At 42.1% G+C, this 23,349-nt stretch overlaps 1 protein-coding gene across 3 annotated transcripts in view; it reads right to left on the reverse strand.

Annotated features, from left to right (window-relative positions):
- TCF25 (transcription factor 25) overlaps positions 1-23,349 on the reverse strand; it is a 126,174-nt gene that overhangs the window by 57,390 nt on the left and 45,435 nt on the right. For all 3 annotated transcript variants that reach the window (XM_053699368.1, XM_053699367.1, XM_053699369.1), the window contains exons 11-15: positions 22,757-22,849; positions 20,333-20,438; positions 19,899-20,058; positions 19,711-19,798; positions 12,986-13,144 (exon numbers count right to left, since the gene is read on the reverse strand). In XM_053699368.1, the coding sequence (XP_053555343.1) occupies positions 12,986-13,144; positions 19,711-19,798; positions 19,899-20,058; positions 20,333-20,438; positions 22,757-22,849 (606 nt within the window). The remainder of the gene's footprint in view (positions 1-12,985; positions 13,145-19,710; positions 19,799-19,898; positions 20,059-20,332; positions 20,439-22,756; positions 22,850-23,349) is intronic.

Below are 23,349 nucleotides of genomic sequence, written 5' to 3' on the forward strand. Positions count from 1 at the left end.
GGTATACACTTATCCCACAGTCTGAAGATGTCAGGGTGAAAGTAGGATGTTACGGTAGTAATGTCTGCCCACTCGCCCTTTAGCCACTCTTACCGGACGATATGAGGCTTATCCAGCATGGGTATATACGATACCACTCCAAGCGCTTCCTCTCTTCACTGGCGGGGCTCGGCGTCCTCGTGGGTCATTTGCATCCGTTTGTCGTCACTCTGAATCATCTGCATATCCGACGTCACTCTGGCACGCCCATGCGCCTCATCTGGGAAACCTCTCATCCAATGGCTGTCCCCAATCAGCTCACACCTCCCCACAATGCACACACATGCGAAAACTCCGCTAGCAAATTTTTCATTTTTTCGGGCTACCACTAGCGCAAAAACATAATTTATGCTTACCTGATAAATTTATTTCTCTTGTAGTGTATCCAGTCCACGGATCATCCATTACTTGTGGGATATTCTCCTTCCCAACAGGAAGTTGCAAGAGGATCACCCACAGCAGAGCTGCTATATAGCTCCTCCCCTCACTGCCATATCCAGTCATTCGACCGAAACAAGCCGAGAAAGGAGAAACTATAGGGTGCAGTGGTGACTGTAGTTTAATTAAAATTTAGACCTGCCTGAAAAGGACAGGGCGGGCCGTGGACTGGATACACTACAAGAGAAATAAATTTATCAGGTAAGCATAAATTATGTTTTCTCTTGTTAAGTGTATCCAGTCCACGGATCATCCATTATTTGTGGGATACCAATACCAAAGCTAAAGTACACGGATGATGGGAGGGACAAGGCAGGAACTTAAAACGGAAGGAACCACTGCCTGTAGAACCTTTCTCCCAAAAACAGCCTCCGAAGAAGCAAAAGTATCAAATTTAAAAAATTTGGAAAAGGTATGAAGCGAAGACCAAGTTGAAGCCTTGCAAATCTGTTACACAGAGGCCTCATTTTTAAAGGCCCAGGTGGAAGCCACAGCTCTAGTAGAATGAGCTGTAATCCTTTCAGGAGGCTGCTGTCCAGCAGTCTCATAGGCTAAACGGATTATACTCCGAAGCCAAAAAGAAAGAGAGGTTGCAGAGGCCTTCTGACCTCTCCTCTGTCCAGAGTAAACAACAAACAGGTTAGATGTTTGGCGAAAATCTTTAGTAGCCTGTAAGTAAAACTTCAAGGCATGGACTACGTCTAGATTATGCAAAAGACGTTCCTTCTTTGAAGAAGGATTAGGACATAATGATGGAACAACAATCTCTTGATTGATATTCTTGTTAGAAACCACCTTAGGTAAAAAACATAATTTATGCTTACCTGATAAATTCCTTTCTTCTGTAGTGTGATCAGTCCACGGGTCATCATTACTTCTGGGATATTAACTGCTCCCCTACAGGAAGTGCAAGAGGATTCACCCAGCAGAGCTGCATATAGCTCCTCCCCTCTACGTCACTCCCAGTCATTCGACTAAGGACCAACGAGAAAGGAAAAGCCAAGGGTGAAGTGGTGACTGGAGTATAAATTAAAAAATATTTACCTGCCTTAAAAACAGGGCGGGCCGTGGACTGATCACACTACAGAAGAAAGGAATTTATCAGGTAAGCATAAATTATGTTTTCTTCTGTTAAGTGTGATCAGTCCACGGGTCATCATTACTTCTGGGATACCAATACCAAAGCAAAAGTACACGGATGACGGGAGGGATAGGCAGACTCTTTATACAGAAGGAACCACTGCCTGAAGAACCTTTCTCCCAAAAATAGCCTCTGATGAAGCAAAGGTGTCAAATTTGTAAAATTTGGAAAAAGTATGAAGCGAAGACCAAGTTGCAGCCTTGCAAATCTGTTCAACAGAGGCCTCATTCTTGAAGGCCCAAGTGGAAGCCACAGCTCTAGTAGAATGAGCTGTAATTCTTTCAGGGGGCTGCTGTCCAGCAGTCTCATAAGCTAAACCAATTATGCTACGAAGCCAAAAAGAAAGAGAGGTAGCGGAAGCTTTTTGACCTCTCCTCTGCCCAGAGTAAATGACAAACAGAGAAGACGTTTGTCGGAATTCCTTAGTTGCCTGCAAGTAAAATTTTAGAGCCCGGACTACATCCAGGTTGTGCAGTAGACGTTCCATCTTTGAAGAAGGATTTGGGCATAAAGAAGGAACAACAATCTCTTGATTGATATTCCTGTTAGTAACTACCTTAGGTAAGAACCCAGGTTTAGTACGCAGGACTACCTTATCCGAATGAAAAATCAAATAAGGAGAATCACAATGTAAGGCTGATAATTCAGAGACTCTTCGAGCCGAGGAAATAGCCATTAAAAATAGAACTTTCCAAGATAACAACTTTATATCAATGGAATGAAGGGGTTCAAACGGAACGCCCTGTAAAACATTAAGAACAAGGTTTAAACTCCATGGTGGAGCAACAGTTTTAAACACAGGCTTAATCCTGGCCAAAGCCTGACAAAAAGCCTGGACGTCAGGAACTTCTGACAGACGTTTGTGTAACAGAATGGACAGAGCTGAGATCTGTCCCTTTAATGAACTAGCAGAAAAACCCTTTTCTAAACCTTCTTGTAGAAAAGACAATATCCTAGGAATCCTAACCTTACTCCAAGAGTAACCTTTGGATTCACACCAATGTAGGTATTTACGCCATATCTTATGGTAAATCTTTCTGGTAACAGGTTTCCTAGTCTGTATTAAGGTACTAATAACTGACTCAGAAAACCCACGTCTTGATAAAATTAAGCGTTCAATTTCCAAGCAGTCAGCTTCAGAGAAGTTAGATTTTGATGTTTGAAGGGACCCTGTATCAGAAGGTCCTGTTTCAGAGGTAGAGACCAAGGCGGACAGGATGACATGTCCACCAGGTCTGCATACCAAGTCCTGCGTGGCCACGCAGGTGCTATTAGAATCACTGATGCTCTCTCTTGTTTGATTCTGGCTATCAATCGAGGAAGCAACGGGAAGGGTGGAAACACGTAAGCCATCCTGAAGTCCCAAGGTGCTGTCAGAGCATCTATCAGGACTGCTCCTGGATCCCTGGATCTGGACCCGTAACGAGGAAGCTTGGCGTTCTGTCGAGACGCCATGAGATCTATCTCTGGTTTGCCCCAACGTCGAAGTATTTGGGCAAAGACCTCCGGATGAAGTTCCCACTCCCCCGGATGAAAAGTCTGACGACTTAAGAAATCCGCCTCCCAGTTCTCCACTCCCGGGATGTGGATTGCTGACAGGTGGTAAGAGTGAGACTCTGCCCAGCGAATTATTTTTGATACTTCCATCATAGCTAGGGAGCTTCTTGTCCCTCCCTGATGGTTGATGTAAGCTACAGTCGTGATGTTGTCCGACTGAAACCTGATGAACCCCCGAGTTGTCAACTGGGGCCAAGCCAGGAGGGCATTGAGAACTGCTCTCAATTCCAGAATGTTTATTGGCAGGAAACTCTCCTCCTGACTCCATAGTCCCTGAGCCTTCAGGGAATTCCAGACGGCACCCCAACCTAGAAGGCTGGCGTCTGTTGTTACAATTGTCCAGTCTGGTCTGCTGAATGGCATCCCCCTGGACAGGTGTGGCCGAGAAAGCCACCATAGAAGAGAATTTCTGGTCTCTTGATCCAGATTCAGAGAAGGGGATAAGTCTGAGTAATCCCCATTCCACTGACCTAGCATGCAGAGTTGCAGTGGTCTGAGGTGTAAGCGTGCAAAGGGTACTATGTCCATTGCCGCTACCATTAAGCCGATTACCTCCATACATTGAGCCACTGACGGGTGTTGAATGGAATGAAGAGTGCGGCAAGCACTTTGAAGTCTTGATAGCCTGTCCTCTGTCAGGTAAATCTTCATTTCTACAGAATCTATAAGAGTCCCCAGGAAGGGAACTCTTGTGAGTGGAACGAGTGAACTTTTCTTTTCGTTCACCTTCCATCCATGTGACCTTAGAAATGCCAGCACTAACTCTGTATGAGATTTGGCAGTTTGAAAGCTTGAAGCTTGTATCAGAATGTCGTCTAGGTATGGAGCTACCGAGATTCCCCGCGGTCTTAGTACCGCCAGAAGAGCACCCAGAACCTTTGTGAAGATTCTTGGCGCTGTAGCCAATCCGAATGGAAGAGCCACAAACTGGTAATGCCTGTCTAGGAAGGCAAACCTTAGGTACCGGTAATGATCTTTGTGAATCGGTATGTGCAGGTAAGCATCTTTTAAATCTACAGTGGTCATGTACTGACCCTCTTGGATCATAGGTAAAATTGTCCGAATAGTCTCCATCTTGAACGATGGAACTCTTAGGAATTTGTTTAGGATCTTTAAGTCCAGGATTGGTCTGAAAGTTCCCTCTTTTTTGGGAACCACAAACAGATTTGAGTAAAACCCCTGTCCCTGTTCCGATCGTGGAACTGGATGGATTACTCCCATTAACAAGAGCTCTTGTACGCAGCGTAGAAAAGCCTCTTTCTTTGTCTGGATTGTTGACAATCTTGACAGATGAAATCTCTCTCTTGGAGGAGAGTATTTGAAGTCCAGAAGGTATCCCTGAGATATTATCTCTAGCGCCCAGGGATCCTGAACATCTCTTGCCCAAGCCTGGGCGAAAAGAGAAAGTCTGCCCCCCACTAGATCCGATCCCGGATCGGGGGCCCTCAATTCATGCTGTTTTGGGGGCAGCAGCAGGTTTCCTAGTCTGCTTGCCCTTGTTCCAGGACTGGTTAGGTTTCCAGCCTTGTCTGTAGCGAGCAACAGCTCCTTCCTGTTTTGGTGCAGAGGAAGTTGATGCTGCTCCTGCTTTGAAATTACGAAAGGAACCAAAACTAGACAGTCTAGTCTTGGCTTTGGCTTTGTCCTGAGGCAGGGCATGGCCTTTACCTCCTGTAATGTCAGCGATAATCTCTTTCAACCCGGGCCCGAATAAGGTCTGCCCTTTGAAAGGTATATTAAGCAATTTAGACTTAGAAGTAACATCAGCTGACCAGGATTTTAGCCACAGCGCCCTGCGTGCCTGAATGGCGAATCCTGAATTCTTCGCCGTAAGTTTAGTAAGATGTACTACGGCCTCCGAAATGAATGAATTAGCTAGTTTAAGGACTCTAAGCCTGTCCGTAATGTCGTCCAGAGTAGCTGAACCAATGTTCTCTTCCAGAGACTCAATCCAGAATGCCGCTGCAGCCGTGATCGGCGCAATGCATGCAAGGGGTTGCAATATAAAACCTTGTTGAACAAACATTTTCTTAAGGTAACCCTCTAACTTTTTATCCATTGGATCTGAAAAAGCACAGCTATCCTCCACCGGGATAGTGGTACGCTTAGCTAAAGTAGAAACTGCTCCCTCCACCTTAGGGACCGTTTGCCATAAGTCCCTTGTGGTGGCGTCTATTGGAAACATTTTTCTAAATATCGGAGGGGGTGAGAACGGCACACCGGGTCTATCCCACTCCTTAGTAACAATTTCAGTAAGTCTCTTAGGTATAGGAAAAACCTCAGTACTCGTCGGTACCGCAAAATATTTATCCAACCTACACATTTTCTCTGGTATTGCAACTGTGTTACAATCATTCAGAGCCGCTAACACCTCCCCTAGTAATACACGGAGGTTTTCCAGTTTAAATTTAAAATTTGAAATATCTGAATCCAGTCTGTTTGGATCAGAACCGTCACCCACAGAATGAAGTTCTCCGTCCTCATGTTCTGCCACCTGTGACGCAGTGTCTGACATGGCCCTAATATTATCAGCGCACTCTGTTCTCACCCCAGAGTGATCACGCTTACCTTTTAGTTCTGGTAATTTAGCCAAAACTTCAGTCATAACAGTAGCCATATCCTGTAATGTGATTTGTAATGGCCGCCCAGCTGTACTCGGCGCTACAATATCACGCACCTCCCTCTGAGCGGGAGATGTAGGTACTGACACGTGAGGCGAGTTAGTCGGCATAACTCTCCCCTCGTTGTTTGGTGAAATTTGTTCAATTTGTACAGATTGATTTTTATTTAAAGTAGCATCAATACAGTTAGTACATAAATTTCTATTGGGCTCCACTTTGGCATTGCAACAAATGACACAGGTATCATCTTCTGAATCAGACATGTTTAACACACTAGCAAATAAACTTGCAACTTGGAAATACAATTCAAATAGAATAATATTAAAACGTACTGTGCCTTTAAGAAGCACAGAAGATCTATGACAGTTAAAAATTAATAAATTGAAACAGTTATAGCCTCAATCCTTGTAAACAACACAACTTTAGCAAAGGTTTAATCCCATTAGCAAAGATAACAATTTCTGAAAGCAGGAAACAAATTACAGAATAAAAGTTTTTATTTCAGTCAAACTATAATTCTCACAGCTCTGCTGAGAGAAATTACCTCCCTCAAAATAAGTTTTGAAGACCCCTGAGCTCTGTAGAGATGAACCAGATCATGCAGGGAATACAATGAGTTGCTGACTGAAATATTTGATGCATAGTAAAAGCGCCCCTCCCCCACACACACAGCAGTGAGGGAGAACAGAAACTGACAGAAAAAACAGATTTAAGCAACTGCCAAGTGGAAAAATGGTGCCCAAACATTTATTCACACAGTACCTCAGCAAATGAAAACGATTTTACATTCCAGCAAAAACGTTAAACATAATCTCTAGTTATTAAACAGCTTTATGTCCTTCTTACAGTGTAATTCTAGTGAAGTACCATTCTCCCAGAATACTGAAGTGTAAAGTATACATACATGACATTATATCGGTATGGCAGGATTTTCTCATCAATTCCATTGTCAGAAAATAAAAACTGCTACATACCTCTATGCAGATTCATCTGCCCGCTGTCCCCTGATCTGAAGTTTACCTCACTCCTCAGATGGCCGAGAACAGCAATATGATCTTAACTACTCCGGCTAAAATCATAGCAAAACTCTGGTAGATTCTTCCTCAAACTCTGCCAGAGAGGTAATAACACACTCCGGTGCTATTTTAAAATAACAAACTTTTGATTGAAGATATAAAACTAAGTATAATCACCATAGTCCTCTCACACGACCTATCTAGTTGCTGGGTGCAAGAGAATGACTGGGAGTGACGTAGAGGGGAGGAGCTATATGCAGCTCTGCTGGGTGAATCCTCTTGCACTTCCTGTAGGGGAGCAGTTAATATCCCAGAAGTAATGATGACCCGTGGACTGATCACACTTAACAGAAGAAACCCAGGTTTTGTACGCAGAACAACTTTATCTGAATGAAAGATCAGATAAGGAGAATCACAATGTAAGGCAGATAACTCCGAGACTCTTCGAGCCGAGGAAATAGCCATCAGAAAAAGAACTTTCCATGAAAGAAGTTTGATATCAATAGAATGAAGGGGTTCAAACGGAACCCCTTGAAGAACTTTAAGAACCAAGTTTAAGCTCCATGGAGGAGCAACAGGTTTAAACACAGGCTTAATTCTAACTAAAGCCTGACAAAATGCCTGAACGTCTGGAACTTCTGCCAGACGCTTGTGTAAAAGAATAGACAGAGCAGAAATCTGTCCCTTTAAAGAACTAGCTGATAATCCTTTGTCCAAACCCTCTTGGAGGAAGGACAATATCCTAGGAATCCTAACCCTACTCCATGAGTAATTCTTGGATTCACACCAATGAAGATATTTACGCCATATCTTGTGGTAAATTTTCCTGGTGACAGGCTTTCGTGCCTGTATTAAGGTATCAATTACTGACTCGGAGAAGCCACGCTTTGATAGGATCAAGCGTTCAATCTCCATGCAGTCAGTCTCAGAAAAAGTAGATTCGGATGATTGAAAGGACCTTGTATTAGAAGGTCTTGTCTCAGAGGCAGAGTCCATGGTGGAAAGGATGACATGTCCACTAGGTCTGCATACCAAGTCCTGCGTGGCCACGCAGGCGCTATCAATATCACCAATGCTCTTTCCTGTTTGATTTTGGCAGACGAGGGAGCAGAGGAAACGGTGGAAACACATAAGCCAGGTTGAAGAACCAAGGCGCTGCTAGAGCATCTATCAGTGCCGCTTCTGGGTCCCTGGACCTGGATCCGTAACAAGGAAGCTTGGCGTTCTGGCGAGACGCCATGAGATCCAATTCTGGTTTGCCCCAACGGAGAACCAATTGAGCAAACACCTCCGGATGGAGTTCCCATTCCCCCGGATGAAAAGTCTGACGACTTAGAAAATCCGCCTCCCAGTTCTCTACACCTGGGATATGGATCGCTGACAGGTGGCAAGAGTGAGTCTCTGCCCAGCGAATTATCTTGGAGACGACTTGGAGACTTCTGACATCGCTAGGGAACTCCTGGTTCCCTCTTGATGGTTGATGTAAGCCACAGTCGTGATGTTGTACGACTGAAATCTGATGAACCTCAGTGTTGCTAGCTGAGGCCAAGCCAGAAGAGCATTGAATATTGCTCTTAACTCCAGAATATTTATTGGGAGGAGTTTCTCCTCCTGAGTCCATTAACCCTGAGCCTTCAGGGAGTTCCAGACTGCACCCCAACCTAGAAGGCTGGCATCTGTTACAATTGTCCAATCTGGTCTGCGAAAGGTCATACCCTTGGACAGATGGGCCCGAGATAACCACCAGAGAAGAGAATCTCTGGTTTCCTGATCCAGATTTAGTAGAGGGGACAAATCTGTGTAATCCCCATTCCACTAACTGAGCATGCATAATTGCAGCGGTCTGAGATGCAGGCACGCGAATGGCACTATGTCCATCGCCGCTACCATTAAGCCGATTACTTCCATGCACTGAGCCACCGTGGGGCGCGGAATGGAGTGAAGAACACGGCAAGCATTTAGAAGTTTTGATAACCTGGACTCTGTCAGGTAAATTTTCATTTCTACAGAATCTATTAGAGTCCCTAGGAAGGAAACCCTTGTGAGAGGAGATAGAGAACTCTTTTCTTTGTTCACTTTCCACCCATGCAACCTTAGGAATGCCAGAACTATCTCTGTATGAGATTTGGCAATTTGAAAGCTTGACGCCTGTAACAGGATGTTGTCCAAGTAAGGAGCCACCGCTATGCCTCGCGGTCTTAGGACCGCCAGAAGTGAGCCCAGAACCTTTGTAAAAATTCTTGGGGCTGTAGCCAACCCGAATGGAAGAGCTACAAATTGGTAATGCCTGCCTAGAAAGGCAAACCTCAGGAACTGATGATGATTCTTGTGAATCGGAATGTGAAGGCATCCTTTAAGTCCACTGTGGTAATGTACTGACCCTCTTGGATCATGGGTAACATGGTTCGAATAGTTTCCATCTTGAATGACGGAACTCTGAGGAATTTGTTTAGGATCTTTAAATCCAAAATTGGTCTGAAGGTTCCCTCTTTTTTGGGAACCACAAACAGATTTGAATAAAACCCCTGTCCTTGTTCCATCCGCGGAACTGGATGGATCACTCCCATTACAAGGAGATCTTGTACGCAGCTTAGGAATGCCTCTTTCTTTATCTGGTTTGCAGATAATCTTGAAAGGTGAAATCTCCCTTGTGGAGGAGAAGCTTTGAAGTCCAGAAGATATCCCTGAGATATGATCTCCAACGCCCAGGGATCCTGAACATCTCTTGCCCACGCAGGGATCCCCTACTAGATCAGTTGTCGGATAGGGGGCCGCTCCTTCATGCTGTCTTGGAGGCAGCAGCAGGTTTCTGGCCTGCTTGCCCTTGTTCCAGGACTGGTTAGGTTTCCAGGCCTGCTTGGATTGAGCAAAAGTTCCCTCTTGTTTTGAAGCAGAGGAAGTTGATGCTGCACTTGCCTTGAAAATTCGAAAGGCACGAAAATTAGACTGTTTGGCCTTTGATTTGGCCCTGTCCTGAGGAAGGGAATGACCCTTACCTCCAGTAATGTCAGCAATAATTTCTTTCAAACCAGGCCCGAATAAGGTCTGCCCCTTGAAAGGAATATTGAGTAATTTAGACTTTGAAGTCACATCAGCTGACCAGGATTTGAGCCATAGCGCCCTACGCGCCTGGATGGCGAATCCGGAATTCTTAGCCGTTAGTTTAGTCAAATGAACAATGGCATCAGAAACAAATGAGTTAGCTAGCTTAAGAGTTCTAAGCTTGTCAACAATTTCAGTCAATGGAGCTATATGGATGGCCTCTTCCAGGGCCTCAAACCAGAATGCCGCCGCAGCAGTGACAGACGCAATGCATGCAAGGGGCTGTAAATTAAAACCTTGTTGAATAAACATTTTCTTAAGGTAACCCTCTAATTTTTTATACATTGGATCTGAAAAAGCACAACTGTCCTCAACCGGGATAGTGGTACGCTTTGCTAAAGTAGAAACTGCTCCCTCCACCTTAGGGACAGTCTGCCATAAGTCCTGTGTAGTGGCATCTATTGGAAACATTTTTCTAAATATAGGAGGTGGGGAAAAGGGCACACCGGGCCTATCCCACTCCTTACTAATAATTTCTGTAAGCCTTTTAGGTATTGGAAAAACATCAGTACTCACCGGCACTGCATAGTATTTATCCAGCCTACACAATTTCTCTGGCACTGCAATTGTGTCACAGTCATTCAGAGCAGCTAATACCTCCCCAAGCAATATACGGAAGGGTCCGACACGTGGGGAGAGTTAGTCGGCATAACTTCCCCCTCGACAGACCCCTCTGATGACAATTCTTTTATAGATAAAGACTGATCTTTACTGTTTAAGGTGAAATCAATACATTTAGTACACATTCTCCTATGGGGCTCCACCATGGCTTTTAAACATAATGAACAAGTATCCTCTGTTTCAGACATGTTTGTACAGACTAGCAATGAGACTAGCAAGCTTGGAAAACACTTTAAAGCAAGTTAACAAGCAATATAAAAAACGTTACTGTGCCTTTAAGAGAAACAAATTTTGACAAAATTTGAAATAACAGTGAAAAAAGGCAGTTACACTAACAACATTTTTACAGTGTATGTAACAAGTCAGCAGAGCATTGCACCCACTTGCAAATGGATGATTAACCCCTTAATAACGAAAACGGAATAATAAATGACAAAAACGTTTTTTAAACACAGTCACAACAACTGCCACAGTCTACTGTGGTTGTTACCCTCCTCAAACACGACTTTGAAGCCTTTTGAGCCCTTCAGAGATGTCCTGTATTATGCAGAGGGAAGCTGAATGTCTCTGTCAGTATTTTTAGCTGCACAGAAAAGCACTAAAATAGGCCCTTCCCACTCATATTACAACAGTGGAAAGCCTCAGGAAACTGTTTCTAGGCAAAAATCAAGCCAGCCATGTGGAAAAAAACTAGGCCCCAATAAGTTTTATCACCAAGTATATATAAAAACGATTAAACATGCCAGCAAACGTTTTATATTGCACTTTTATAAGAGTATGTATCTCTGTTAATAAGCCTGATACCAGTCGCTATCACTGCATTTAAGGCTTTACTTACATTAATCCGGTATACGCAGCATTTTTCTAGCAAATTCCATCCCTAGAAATATGTTAACTGCACATACCTTATTGCAGGAAAACCTGCACGCCATTCCCCCTCTGAAGTTACCTCACTCCTCAGAATATGTGAGAACGGCAGTGGATCTTAGTTACTTCTGCTAAGATCATAGAAATCACAGGCAGATTCTTCTTCTAATGCTGCCTGAGATGAAACAGTACACTCCGGTACCATTTAAAAATAACAAACTTTTGATTGAAGTTAAAAAACTAACTATAATACACCACTCTCCTCTTACTACGTCCATCTTTGTTGAGAGTTGCAAGAGAATGACTGGGTATGGCAGTGAGGGGAGGAGCTATATAGCAGCTCTGCTGTGGGTGATCCTCTTGCAACTTCCTGTTGGGAAGGAGAATAACCCACAAGTAATGGATGATCCGGGGACTGGATACACTTAACAAGAGAAATAATGAATTTCTCAACTTGTAATATGAACAGAATACAAGAAGCACAAAAGGCATAATGCTAGCGATGTTTTCTTTAGCAAAAAATTTAGATTTACCGTGGCACTTGTAATCTAGCCCTAAATGTTTTAAAAGCAATTAAAACAGTCATTATTAGTTTTGCAATCTATGTGAAACTGTCGTGAGTGTGTTTTATCTCCCTTAATTGTAGCCAGTTAGGGCTAGCTATAAATGAGGTTGCCCACAGCTCTAAGCAATCACCTAATATGTATGATTCCGGTAAATTGCAGAAATTTAATGGGAACCTATGGATCTCAGCTTCTCTAGGGAGTGTGGTACAAGCATTATGTTTATACAAAAAGCAAATTTTTACAAAAAATTATAAACCATTAAATACAAAAGCAAGCAAAATATATAATTAATGTATATAGCAATTTTTTTTTTACAACTCATAATTAAACATTTTATATCATTTTTTTGTCCCATTAAAAGGACTTGATAGACAAATGTTTTCTTTCATGATTCATATAGAGCGTTCAATTTTAAAGAACTTTCCAGTTTACTTCTTGAATCAAATTTGCTTAATTCTCTTCATATCCTTTGTTGGATGAACAGCAATGCACTACTTGGAGCTAGCTGAACACATTGCTTGAGCCATTCCATTGACAAAAGCAGGCACAATCAGCAGCTAGCTCCCAGTAATGCATTGCTGCTCCTGACATTACCTAGGTATGCTTTTCAACAAAGGATGCCAAGAGAATTAAGTAAATTAGATAACAGAAGTAAATTAAAAAGCTGTTAAAAACGCATGCTCTATTTGAATCATGGAAGTTTAATTTTTGGCTTTACTTTCCCATTAATAGGACATTAAACGCCTCTTGCTTGTGTGTAAAAAATTGTAATTTGTCTCATGCTCCTTAGAAAGGCCAAAAAACAAAACTTAAACCAAGGTTTTCAAAATGCAGCAAATCAAATAGCTGGTTTAGACAATTTGCAGCCTTTTGGAATCCTAGATTATGGTTTTGATTTGTGGGCTGTAGGGAGAGTGGGGGCAAGCAAAAAGCTTTTAGCCAAGGGCTAGATGTGAAAAATGCCCCTTTAAGGATATCTATAATATGTATAAATATTAAGGGTAAGGTTGCTATCACCTCATCTCACATTCCTGCACAATTGGATCCTTATTATCTACCAGGCACAGCACCTCCCGTACATTCTGTTCCAGCCAGTTCATAACTGAGGGCTCCTTCCATAGACCATGACTCCTTCCCACATATAGCGAAATCAGCTGCGACAGGGCTGGGGGTTGGCTGTAAAGAAAATCATCATAAAAAGTTAAACTTACAAACAAAAACTTTAAATTGCACATTAAGTAGAACTTACCACAGTTTATTGTTTAACAAGTGCTGCTAATTCAATAGTGATTTACTCTTAATCATATGTATAAAATATATATATTGGCTGGACTGTTATCCGACAGACAAATGTCTGTCGGATAACAGTCCGGCCACGGACAAATGTGCTTTGGCATTCTGTCCAAGAACATTATATATATATATATATATATATATATATATATGCACATTATCTATCTATCTATCTATCTATATCTATATATATATATATATATATATATATATTTTCTATAAGCAAGTGGTGCCCAAAATGTTGGGCACCTTGCCCCTTAAGGTAGAACACGGTATTGATCCTAGCTGCTGCGGTTTAGCAAAAAGCATCATTAATCCCTGCTGCGCGGCTAACAGAGAATAATAGCGTGACTAGGATCAATACCGCGGCTGGCAAGTGAGTTAAGAACCATTGGTGCAGTTGCAACAGGGCCAGGTTCTGGGGGGGCTTGTGCAAAGATGCTCTGCGCACCGTCAGGGGCAGGGCTGGATTAACATAGGGAGTATTGGAACTGGAGCTCTAGGCCCATGTCCTTAAATGGGCCCATAAAAAGTCAGAGGCAGCAGCACCATTTAAAAAAAACGTAAATTATGCTTACCTGATCATTTTCTTTTCTTCAGATGCAAAGAGTCCACAACTGCATTCATTACTTTTGGGAATTCAGAACCTGGCCACCAGGAGGAGGCAAAAACACCCCAGCCAAAGGCTTAAATACCCCTCCCACTTCCCTCATCCCCCAGTTATTCTGCCGAGGAACAAGGAACAGTAGAAGAAATATCAGGGTGAAAAGGTGCCAGAAGAAAAATATCAGACGCCCCAGAAAAAACAAGGTCGGGGAGCTGTGGACTCCATCTGAAGAAAAGAAAATTATCAGGTAAGCATAATTTAAGTTTTTCTTCATAAATGGAAAGAGTCCACAGCTGCATTCATTACTTTTGGGAAAACAATACCCAAGCTATAGAGGACACTGAATGCTCAAACAGGAGGGTACAAAATGCGGCCCATTCTGAGGGCACCAGACCTAAAAACCCTTGCCCAACCAAAAACCCTGCTTCGTCCGAAGCCGAGAAATTTTGAAAAAAAGAAAAGGCCCCAAGGACACTGACCCGCAGATAGTCCATAAGCCTTGCTAGAGACCGCATAGAGAAACACAACTGAGCCAGCACGCCTCCAGGAGACACCGTCGCCCAGTAAGTGGTCCTCAACAATACACCCCGAACCAGAGAAGGGGATCGACTAACATAAACTCCCAAAAAGGGAAAGGAAATGAAGGGACAAGTAAGGATTCCAGGAAAAGGGTATAACAGTTTCCAAGAAAGGAAAACACCAAGAATCAAGCCAAGCTCACAGAGACCGAAACCAGTCATTAGAACAAGGGGAGGCAAAGCCCAGACCCCAGATGTGCAGAAACCCCAGGTAAAAACCAGGTCCGACACAGAGAGAACTTCTCCTAAAGATAGTGCAACGGCACCCTAAAAGACAACGGAAGACAGAGTCCTCAAGACGCAAGGAAACTCAAAATATTGAAGTCTTCAGAAAACGATATACGTGCAGCAAACCCAGAAGGCAAACCCCTGGGTCAACACCACACGCTAGAGTCATAACAGGATGACTCTGAATTAAAATACTTGCGGGCAAGTAAGAGCAGCAGAAGAGAGGTCACAAACACTAACCAACAGACTGCAAAATATCCACTAAGTAGTGGACCCAGCACCTACTTAACCAAAAAGCCGCCAGTCCTACTCACATATCTTGAACATGGAGAAGCACAGAAACCTCAAAAAGGCTCATCGTACCACAAAGGACCCAAGGCGAACAACAGAGTCTTGGAAAAGTCTGTCAATACACAGACAAGGTGCAAACAGCTGCAACCTTCCGCTTGCTAGGCAGCAAGTAACCCACAGGCCACTACAGCTGGCTGTCAGGTCTGAAAGACAGGGGAACAAAAAAGACCCTAAACACCAGTCCCCAGAAAGAGAATGGAAAAAGATGGACTCAGCCACCCCAACGGAGCTCGGGAGCCAACCCAAGAGCTCTAACAATAGAAACTCCAAAGAGAACCCCATAGGAGAGGAACAGGGAATGCATAGAGTCCTCAGAAAAACCAGCACAACACTCCATGACAGTCTCAAACATGGAGACAGCATCTCCCCAGATGAAACAGAACCCCAGAGAGCGGATCATTCTTCTCTAGAGGATAAAAAAACACCTGTTCCAACAACCTGCCCACAGGACAGGACAACCAACCTCCAGTGAGAGGAAAACCCCACCCCCATAAGGAGGACAAACTACCCCCCCCACAACCCCACCGAAGGGGAGAGTACGGAAAGAGCAGCGCACAAGCTCATAAGACATGAAACTATAGGCTGTGGAAACAAATCCAAATGAGAATCATCTAGAGTAGACGTCATTGAGGAACACTGAGGAACTCCCCCAAAAAGGGAACACACCTCAGTCAAATAGCACAGAATCCTGGCCAAGCTGCTAACAGCTCAACTTGACTAGACTGAAGGTCATAGCCTATGTTCCCTGGGAAAACTGGATCGCACCGAACCAGCCACAAGATTGTAAGTCTTCCAGACATCCAGATGATCCCCAACAAAACTATAGGCCTGAGCCCCAGATCGTTCAAGGGAACATCACAGGGAACATAATCGGACTAACCCGGAGAACTGGAACTAGACTCACTAGGAATCCCAACCCAAAGGGAAGAGAAATGCCTGTGCAGGAGTCCAACACTCCAAAAGGAGCTAAAGTACAACAGAGTCGCACAAAGAGCCTAGAGCCCAAAAAAATGCGTTAAACAACACTCATAGAAAACATTGAGGACAAAGTCACGCAAAGAGAGTGAGTAAAACAAAGGCCAGTCTCCATAATCTCCTCTGCAGTACCAGAGGACCGTACCCATGGAAAAAGAATGCAGAGCATCCCAAACCCCCGTAGAAAAAAACCCTAAGCGAAGCTTGGAGAAGGAGACAACACGGCCTATCGTACCTGATAGGGACGTACCTGATAGGGAATGACTAAATTCCTGAAGTAGGAAAAAAAACAACGGCCCTCCCATAAGGCGGCCAAGACCGCCAAGGAGTACCGAAGTATCATCCGAAAAAAAGAGAACCTCAAAAGGAAAAAGTCCAAAAAGGACAATTCCAAGCGCCGCAGAAGGCAAGACCACCAGAACCAGCAGCAAGGAGGTCCTAAATCCTCCCAACCTCCAACCCACTCAGGGAAGGAAAGGAAAGTCGGAATCAATAAGAGAGTCGCAGCAGAACTCCACCGAGTCCCAGACGACCAGCTTGAGAGGCCAATGAGGACTAAACCAATCCCCCATGCCTCATGGACCCTCAGGTCCACTCAGATGCTTAGCTGAAACTTGTAAAAAAAAAGACGAATATCACAATATGTGAGGCACTCTGCGCCCAACCGGACCAGCCGAACAGGCGCCATGTGTCTGAATTAGGCCTCGAGACAGAAGGATCTGAACCCAATCAGGGCCAGCCTGAAACCAAGGGCCTTCACTGTCAAGGCCTCAATGAATGGCCTCAATGAATCCCCCCTAGAGAGGGAAAAACAGCAGACACACATAGGACTAAACACGTCCATAACAAACTTCCTTAGAAGGAACAGTGTGATCCAACAATCGTGAGTATCGACTCCAGATAAACTTCCAGAAGGAACTATAAAACCAACATGAGCTTTTCAAATAAAATAAAAGATAAGGCAAACCACAGTTTTATTGCCTAAGAAGACAGACGCATCCGCAGGAACGGCCCAACAGGGACCCTGTTCTACCAAGCTCAAACTGGAAGGAGTACTCGATAACAGACTATAAAAAAAATTACTTCATCCCCTTATTTCTAATTCTGCAAGCTATTCGAAGAAGCAGACTGAGAAGTCTCAGGTCCATTAGTGATGGGATCTTCCGACATGGCCAAAGCGTGCCTCCAAAGAACACGAAGGCGCGTCAGTCTATACCGAAAAGCACAGCATATCCATGCCGGAGCGAAAGACAACTCCGGCCCGAAGGTTGACCCCCTGAAGCCTCAGGGACAGTCGTTCCCCCAGAGAGCTGAACAGGTCATCAAATGCCTGAAGAGCCCCGGATAACGGAACACGAACAGTATCTTAAACCAACTTCTGGAAGTTGCATATGCGCCAGTGCCAAAATTATGGACATGCGACATTGTGCAGAAATCCCTGGCGGGAAGAAGCTACCTTCCGGAGAAGGATAAGCAAAGTCTGGGTTACCTGCATGCGTAGTAATCGATGGTGGAAGGGAGCTCGCCACTTGAAGGACAGAGTCCCCAGAGGCGGATGGCTCAGCGGCCCCTTGATTCCCAGATTCCGAGGAATTGAGCACTCTAATATGGTATTCAGAACATAACTGATAGACTAGTATAATCCGGGGCAATACGCATTCTGCGCAAGGAGTAGAAACTGAAAACGAGACGTCCGTCTCCACAATATCAGACTCCTCCATAGCGAGAATATTGATACAGAAATTGGACCAAAAACTTAAACTGCACCTGACACCCCCAATGGCTGGGACACTCACCACCTCCTAAGAGCCCAACACCAGAAGATCAAAATGTCTCCGTCGCCACACGGGCAGGAATGCGGAAATGGAGAGTCAAAAACGTGACCACGCCCCGGTTCCAAGGCCTTTATGTTCCACAAAGCCATGAGCCAAAGTAACACTACTCATCAGCAGGTCGAATCACATAACAAACATGATTAAAAAAAATCCTGTTCAAAACGCCCCTCAGAAAGTATTAACCCTTGATTCCTAGATACAAAAAGGAGCCTCACTGAGACCCTATGTTAAAGTTATCCCGAAAGGTTGTAGCCCCCCTCGGATAAACAGTTGTAATTACAATACATCCATGATGAAAGTAAAATGAAACGATCTTATCAGAATCTACGCCGTGGAACAGGAACACGGCCCTTCAAGTGTGACAGATAGTAGCGTCGCTTCTGTCATGGACTTGAGAGAAAAAAGCTGGCAGCAAAACTCGTCAACGCTGATTGCTTGTGGAGCTGTTAATATGAGTCGGGACGGTTTTGCAGAAAGACTCTCCCTGCATCTCCGGACTCTATTTTTCACCCATGCACTCACTGAGAGGCTGACAGGACTACTTAAAACTCCAGTCCCATGCCGAAGAGTACTAACCTCCATAAGAGACTAATCTAAAACTTCTGACACTTCTCTGCCAACCTCCTGGGACGAAAGGCAAAGAAAGACTGGAAGATGAGGGAAGTGGGAGAGGTATTTAAGCCTTTGGCTGGGGTGTCTTTGCCTCCTCCTAGTGGCCAGGTTCTGAATTCCCAAAAGTAATAAATGCAGCTGTGGACTCTTTCCATTTATAAATAAAACTCCAGATGTATTAAATGTGCAACAAAGTTAAAACAGCAAGGTTTCGGACACAATCAGTCCTTAATCATTATCTTTAGCTGCTTAAATGGGCCAATGACACTCTTAATTGTAACATTTAATGTGCCGTGGAAGGGGCAGTGAATTACAGCTACACTGACAGTAGCAGTGCCCGATCGGAATTTCCCCTGCTTCATCCTGCACTTTATTTCTTCCTGTAATACTATAGCTTTGGACTTTGTTACTACTAATGTGGGGAATTGTTAACCAAGTGTAATATTCATGTGAAAAACACAATAAAACCCCCAAGATGTTTATTAACATTTGGTGCATGCTACATTCACAATTTTCTTAAATCTGGCATAAGCATTGACAAATTTTACAAAAAAGTAGATCACTACTCACTAAAGCCCGGGCACCCCAGCTATAAAGTATAGGATATTTTAGTTTTCCCAAAATACACCAAGAATTTAAGGACACATTATAGATTGTTCTTTGAAGTATATGTTCCTTACAACATGTAGATTTAGATTTGTATGTAAGGCTTGAGGGAAGTGAAAAATCTATTTAATGGGACATAAAAGTGCAATAAGAAAATGCTCTAGCGAGTCACAGCATTTTTTTATTCCACTACTGAGTGAATGTCCTGTGTATAACCTCCACACAGGGGGTTAAATACGTTGTTAAATTTAAGTGTAATGCATTGCTGATCCTTAACTAAAGCCAGGCATGTAAACCAATCACAATAAGCATACACGCATATCTGCCAATCACAGTCTGTATTCAGCTGATTATCTAAAACGTGCAAAGAGTTTCCAGACAATGTCCCTTTAACTTGGTAATCCTTAAAACATGTTTTGATAGTAACATTTCGGAATATGAGACTGTTATTCCTGTAAATAATTCCATTTTTAAAGGTCTGGTTTCTCAATGGATTCAACTGTATGTAATTAGTACTTTGTATCCACATCTATTTTGCTAACATTGCTTGCCAGTAACTCAGAAACAAATTTAATTATGCACTTCCTTTGATCATAGATAGAGAGTTATTAAACATTATTTTATACCACCAAATCATTAACATGAAAACTTCATTACCTTATTTGTGCCATAGCGCCAAAAAAAGGATGAGAAGCGACTGCGGCATCTGGTAAAACCCCACAGGCGTCCAAGAGCGGTATAAGCACTAGCAAGAAGAGCATGCAAGATCAGTGAGTAACATTGCAAACAATCTAATCTAAAGTGCATGTTGTGGTCTTTATGTACTGGCCTGATCCTAGCCTTACCTCCAGGAAACATTATGAGAGCTTGTTGTACAAGGTGGGATGCTTTGTCATACGAAGCCTTCTCTTCATAGTCAGAGATTTCATCCTGCTGGCTGAGCTGGAAATAGGCGAGCGGCACAGAGAAAGCAAAGTTTGGGAGCTGGGACAAGTTTCTATGATTCTGAAAGAAGTAAAGAATCAAATGAAAAGAGACATTGCTATACAGAACATTACTAATTTCAGTTAAATAAATTAACATCTAAATCTACAGATAAACATTCTAAACTGACTGTATAATGTAGGAAATTCCCTGAATCTAAAATTGTATCAAGCTATTTCTGATCTAGGTTATACATTCACAATGCATATGGCCTTTACTACAATCAGTCTTTCCCTTTAATATCATCATTCACCGAGAATTCCCATGATCCTAAATTTTTGCATTGATCACTTACCTCCCACTCCTGGAACATTCGGGTGAGGAAGGTGTATTCCCGCCCACGCAGAGCCAAGAAATCAATCAGCAGCAGCATGCACAGAGGGTCATTATCAGGATCAAAACTACAAGAATGCACAGTTATAAAAAATGATATAATTAACAATTAAGAGGACAGATGCTTCTAAAATTTCCAGTACAGAAAAAGAATATTAAACATATTTCATTTGTAATTTTGCTGGGGAAAAAAACAACACAACTGAACACCAATATAGACCAATGTGTTCAATCAAAAGTAATAAGGGGACACTGTAGTCATATAAACTGCCCTCCATATGAAAGAACATTATCTAACCATCCTCATAATGCTCATTGGCTGAAAGGCACTTACAAATAATGATCATTGGTTAATAGTCAATTACTGCTACAGCTTCATACTTATTAAGGCAATAAAAATGCCAGCATGTTAAAATGCTGTTCTTTAATATGAATGAAAGAACATTTTTATTATTATTATTACACATGTGAAATCTAGCTGGCTGGCGCCTAAATATTCTTGATGGAAAGTTTGATAGAAAGCTTTCAACCCCTTCACCACAAGCTGCATAATACTGTCCAATGTTATAAGTTTTTATTCAAAACGGATCATTCAAACTTCTTACAGGACATTGCTCATTTTGTATATGAAATATTTGTTTCTGCTTATTGAAACCACAATCCAATGAAATGAGTTGAGTTTGCAGGGAGAGCAGATCAATCTCTTCCCACCACTGGTAGCATTATTTCTTTTGAAGCCTGCTTGTTCACATAGCTTTTTATAACTTAATTAGAGCTGCAACAACTAATCGTCATAATCGATAATAATCGATTATGAAAATAGTTGTCACCGAATCTCATAATCGATTAATCGATTAGTTGGTTTTCAATTAGTTGATCTGTGCACAACACCAGCTACTTCACTCCAATGAACTCCTGCATATAGTATTGTGTTTTATGGTTATGGCCTTAGCCTAAAGGACGTCTACAGACATCTACTTTTCACTTTTCAGGACAATATACGTTTACAACTACCCCTGGCTTATGTGCAACCCAGAAATAATAGTCATCATTTGGATTGTTTATATTAAATTTGGTGATTTGGAACTATGCTTTTCATGATATAGTGCCAAGCTTGTTGTTTACACCTTGCCCCTAGATTGATGGGAGTTATTTAAATTGATGTGCACTATTATCTGTTTGCACAATTATTAGCCTATTGCTTGTATAAATAAATGTGTAAGGCTTTGTCCTGTTATTGATATACAGTCCTTAGCGCTTTTGATTTTGTTTTTTATTGTTTTTTTATATTTTTACTAAATTGTGATATGTACCAGATTCAACCTTTATAAGTATATATCCGTTATTTTTAGAGCGGACTAGATATTTCCCTAACCTTATAGCTGGTTATTTACCATTGCATATAGATATTCAAGATATTTTTATGTTAGAATGAAGTCAAGGGTTACTTTATTGAGAGGCCCCTTGCCATGGTAGAAAACACTTAGCATTGGTGAAGAGCTAACAAAGATAAATATCCCACTTTGGTGAAATTGGCAAAACCCTACTTATATACCTCAACAGCCTTTTCTCTGCTGCAGGAAATATAGCTGCAAGCAGAGAACCAGCCTTAGCCAGAAGCATGTGGACATGTTGAGGTTTTTGCATTTCAATGCAAAGTTTCTGAAAGAGTGAATAACAGAATGTTATTAACAGTGATAGTCTAACTCTTTCTAGTTCTACCTCTTTTCAAACAGTTTGTGGTTTTGTTTTGTATAATTATAAAACTGTGCTCTGCTGCTTAAAAATTGAAGAAACAGTTGTGTTAATGTAAAGTTTTATTTTGAAGTTTATATTTGTAACACTCATTATGTGGATTTTAATTTAAAACATAGAAAACTATTATTGATTCTCTTTTTATCCGATTAGTCGATTAATCGAAAAAATAATCGGCCGATTAATCAATTATGAAAATAATCGTTAGTTGCAGCCCTAAACTTAATATAACTATTAAGTCTCAGTATAGGTGGGGAAACAACAGGTAAAAGCAGCTATTTCAAATGACAAAATAAAAGTAATTGAGCTATTTGTAAATAATTTAATACACAACAGCAGGAAATAAATGAACATTAAAAACACATTAAAGAGGGGGGATAATCACAATGCACTGCCCCTTAAAGATATTGTATAACTTTACAAAGTACACACATTATATGTATCACAATCAATACACTGGTATAGCAAGATAGAATGAAAAACAGATAACTATAAGGAGAATCTGAAATCCACATGATGCAATAATGTATTATTATTTTTGGCATACCATTTTTTGCCACAAAGTGAGCTCTCATTTGTAACATTAGATATCTACAGAAGAAGAAACAATTAATTAAATGTAAGCACTCACCTGAGGATAAGTTTACAGAATTCCAGGGCAGTACGGGGACAACCACGCTTTTCCAGGAAAAACATATGCTTGAAAAGCGCCAAGAAAAAACCCCTATCCAAAGTGATGAGAGAATTATAAGCAACAGGATACAAATGCATATTATAGTACACTGCTTGTTTAGACCCTACTGCAGACACAGATCCTACAATCAACCTGATACTAAGCTCCTCTACAGTATGTTTTATTATCGTTGTGAGAGTCTGTTTTAGTGACAATAACATTCATGAGTCTTCTGGATTACACATTTGCAACAAACTTGTATAATTGCTTTTTTTTTTTTTAAATATAGAAATGTACATAAAAAGTTGTCTTGTATTCCTGTGTATAGCTGCACAAATCTCCTTAGTTTGGCAAATGTCTTCTTTCCACAGAAAATTCTAGTCACTGAAGCTCACCTTTCCTTAAAGTTAGAGACAACCTCATACACATCCTGGACTGGTATTATAAAATGATTTGCGTAACCTACTTCGTTGTTCAACACTCATGTTTCCCCTATTTGTTTAGGTTATTAAATGCTGATCTCTAGCGGACAGCAATACCATACGCCTGTT

Source organism: Bombina bombina, chromosome 1 (genome assembly GCF_027579735.1).
Source record: "Bombina bombina isolate aBomBom1 chromosome 1, aBomBom1.pri, whole genome shotgun sequence".
Lineage (NCBI taxonomy): Eukaryota > Metazoa > Chordata > Amphibia > Anura > Bombinatoridae > Bombina > Bombina bombina.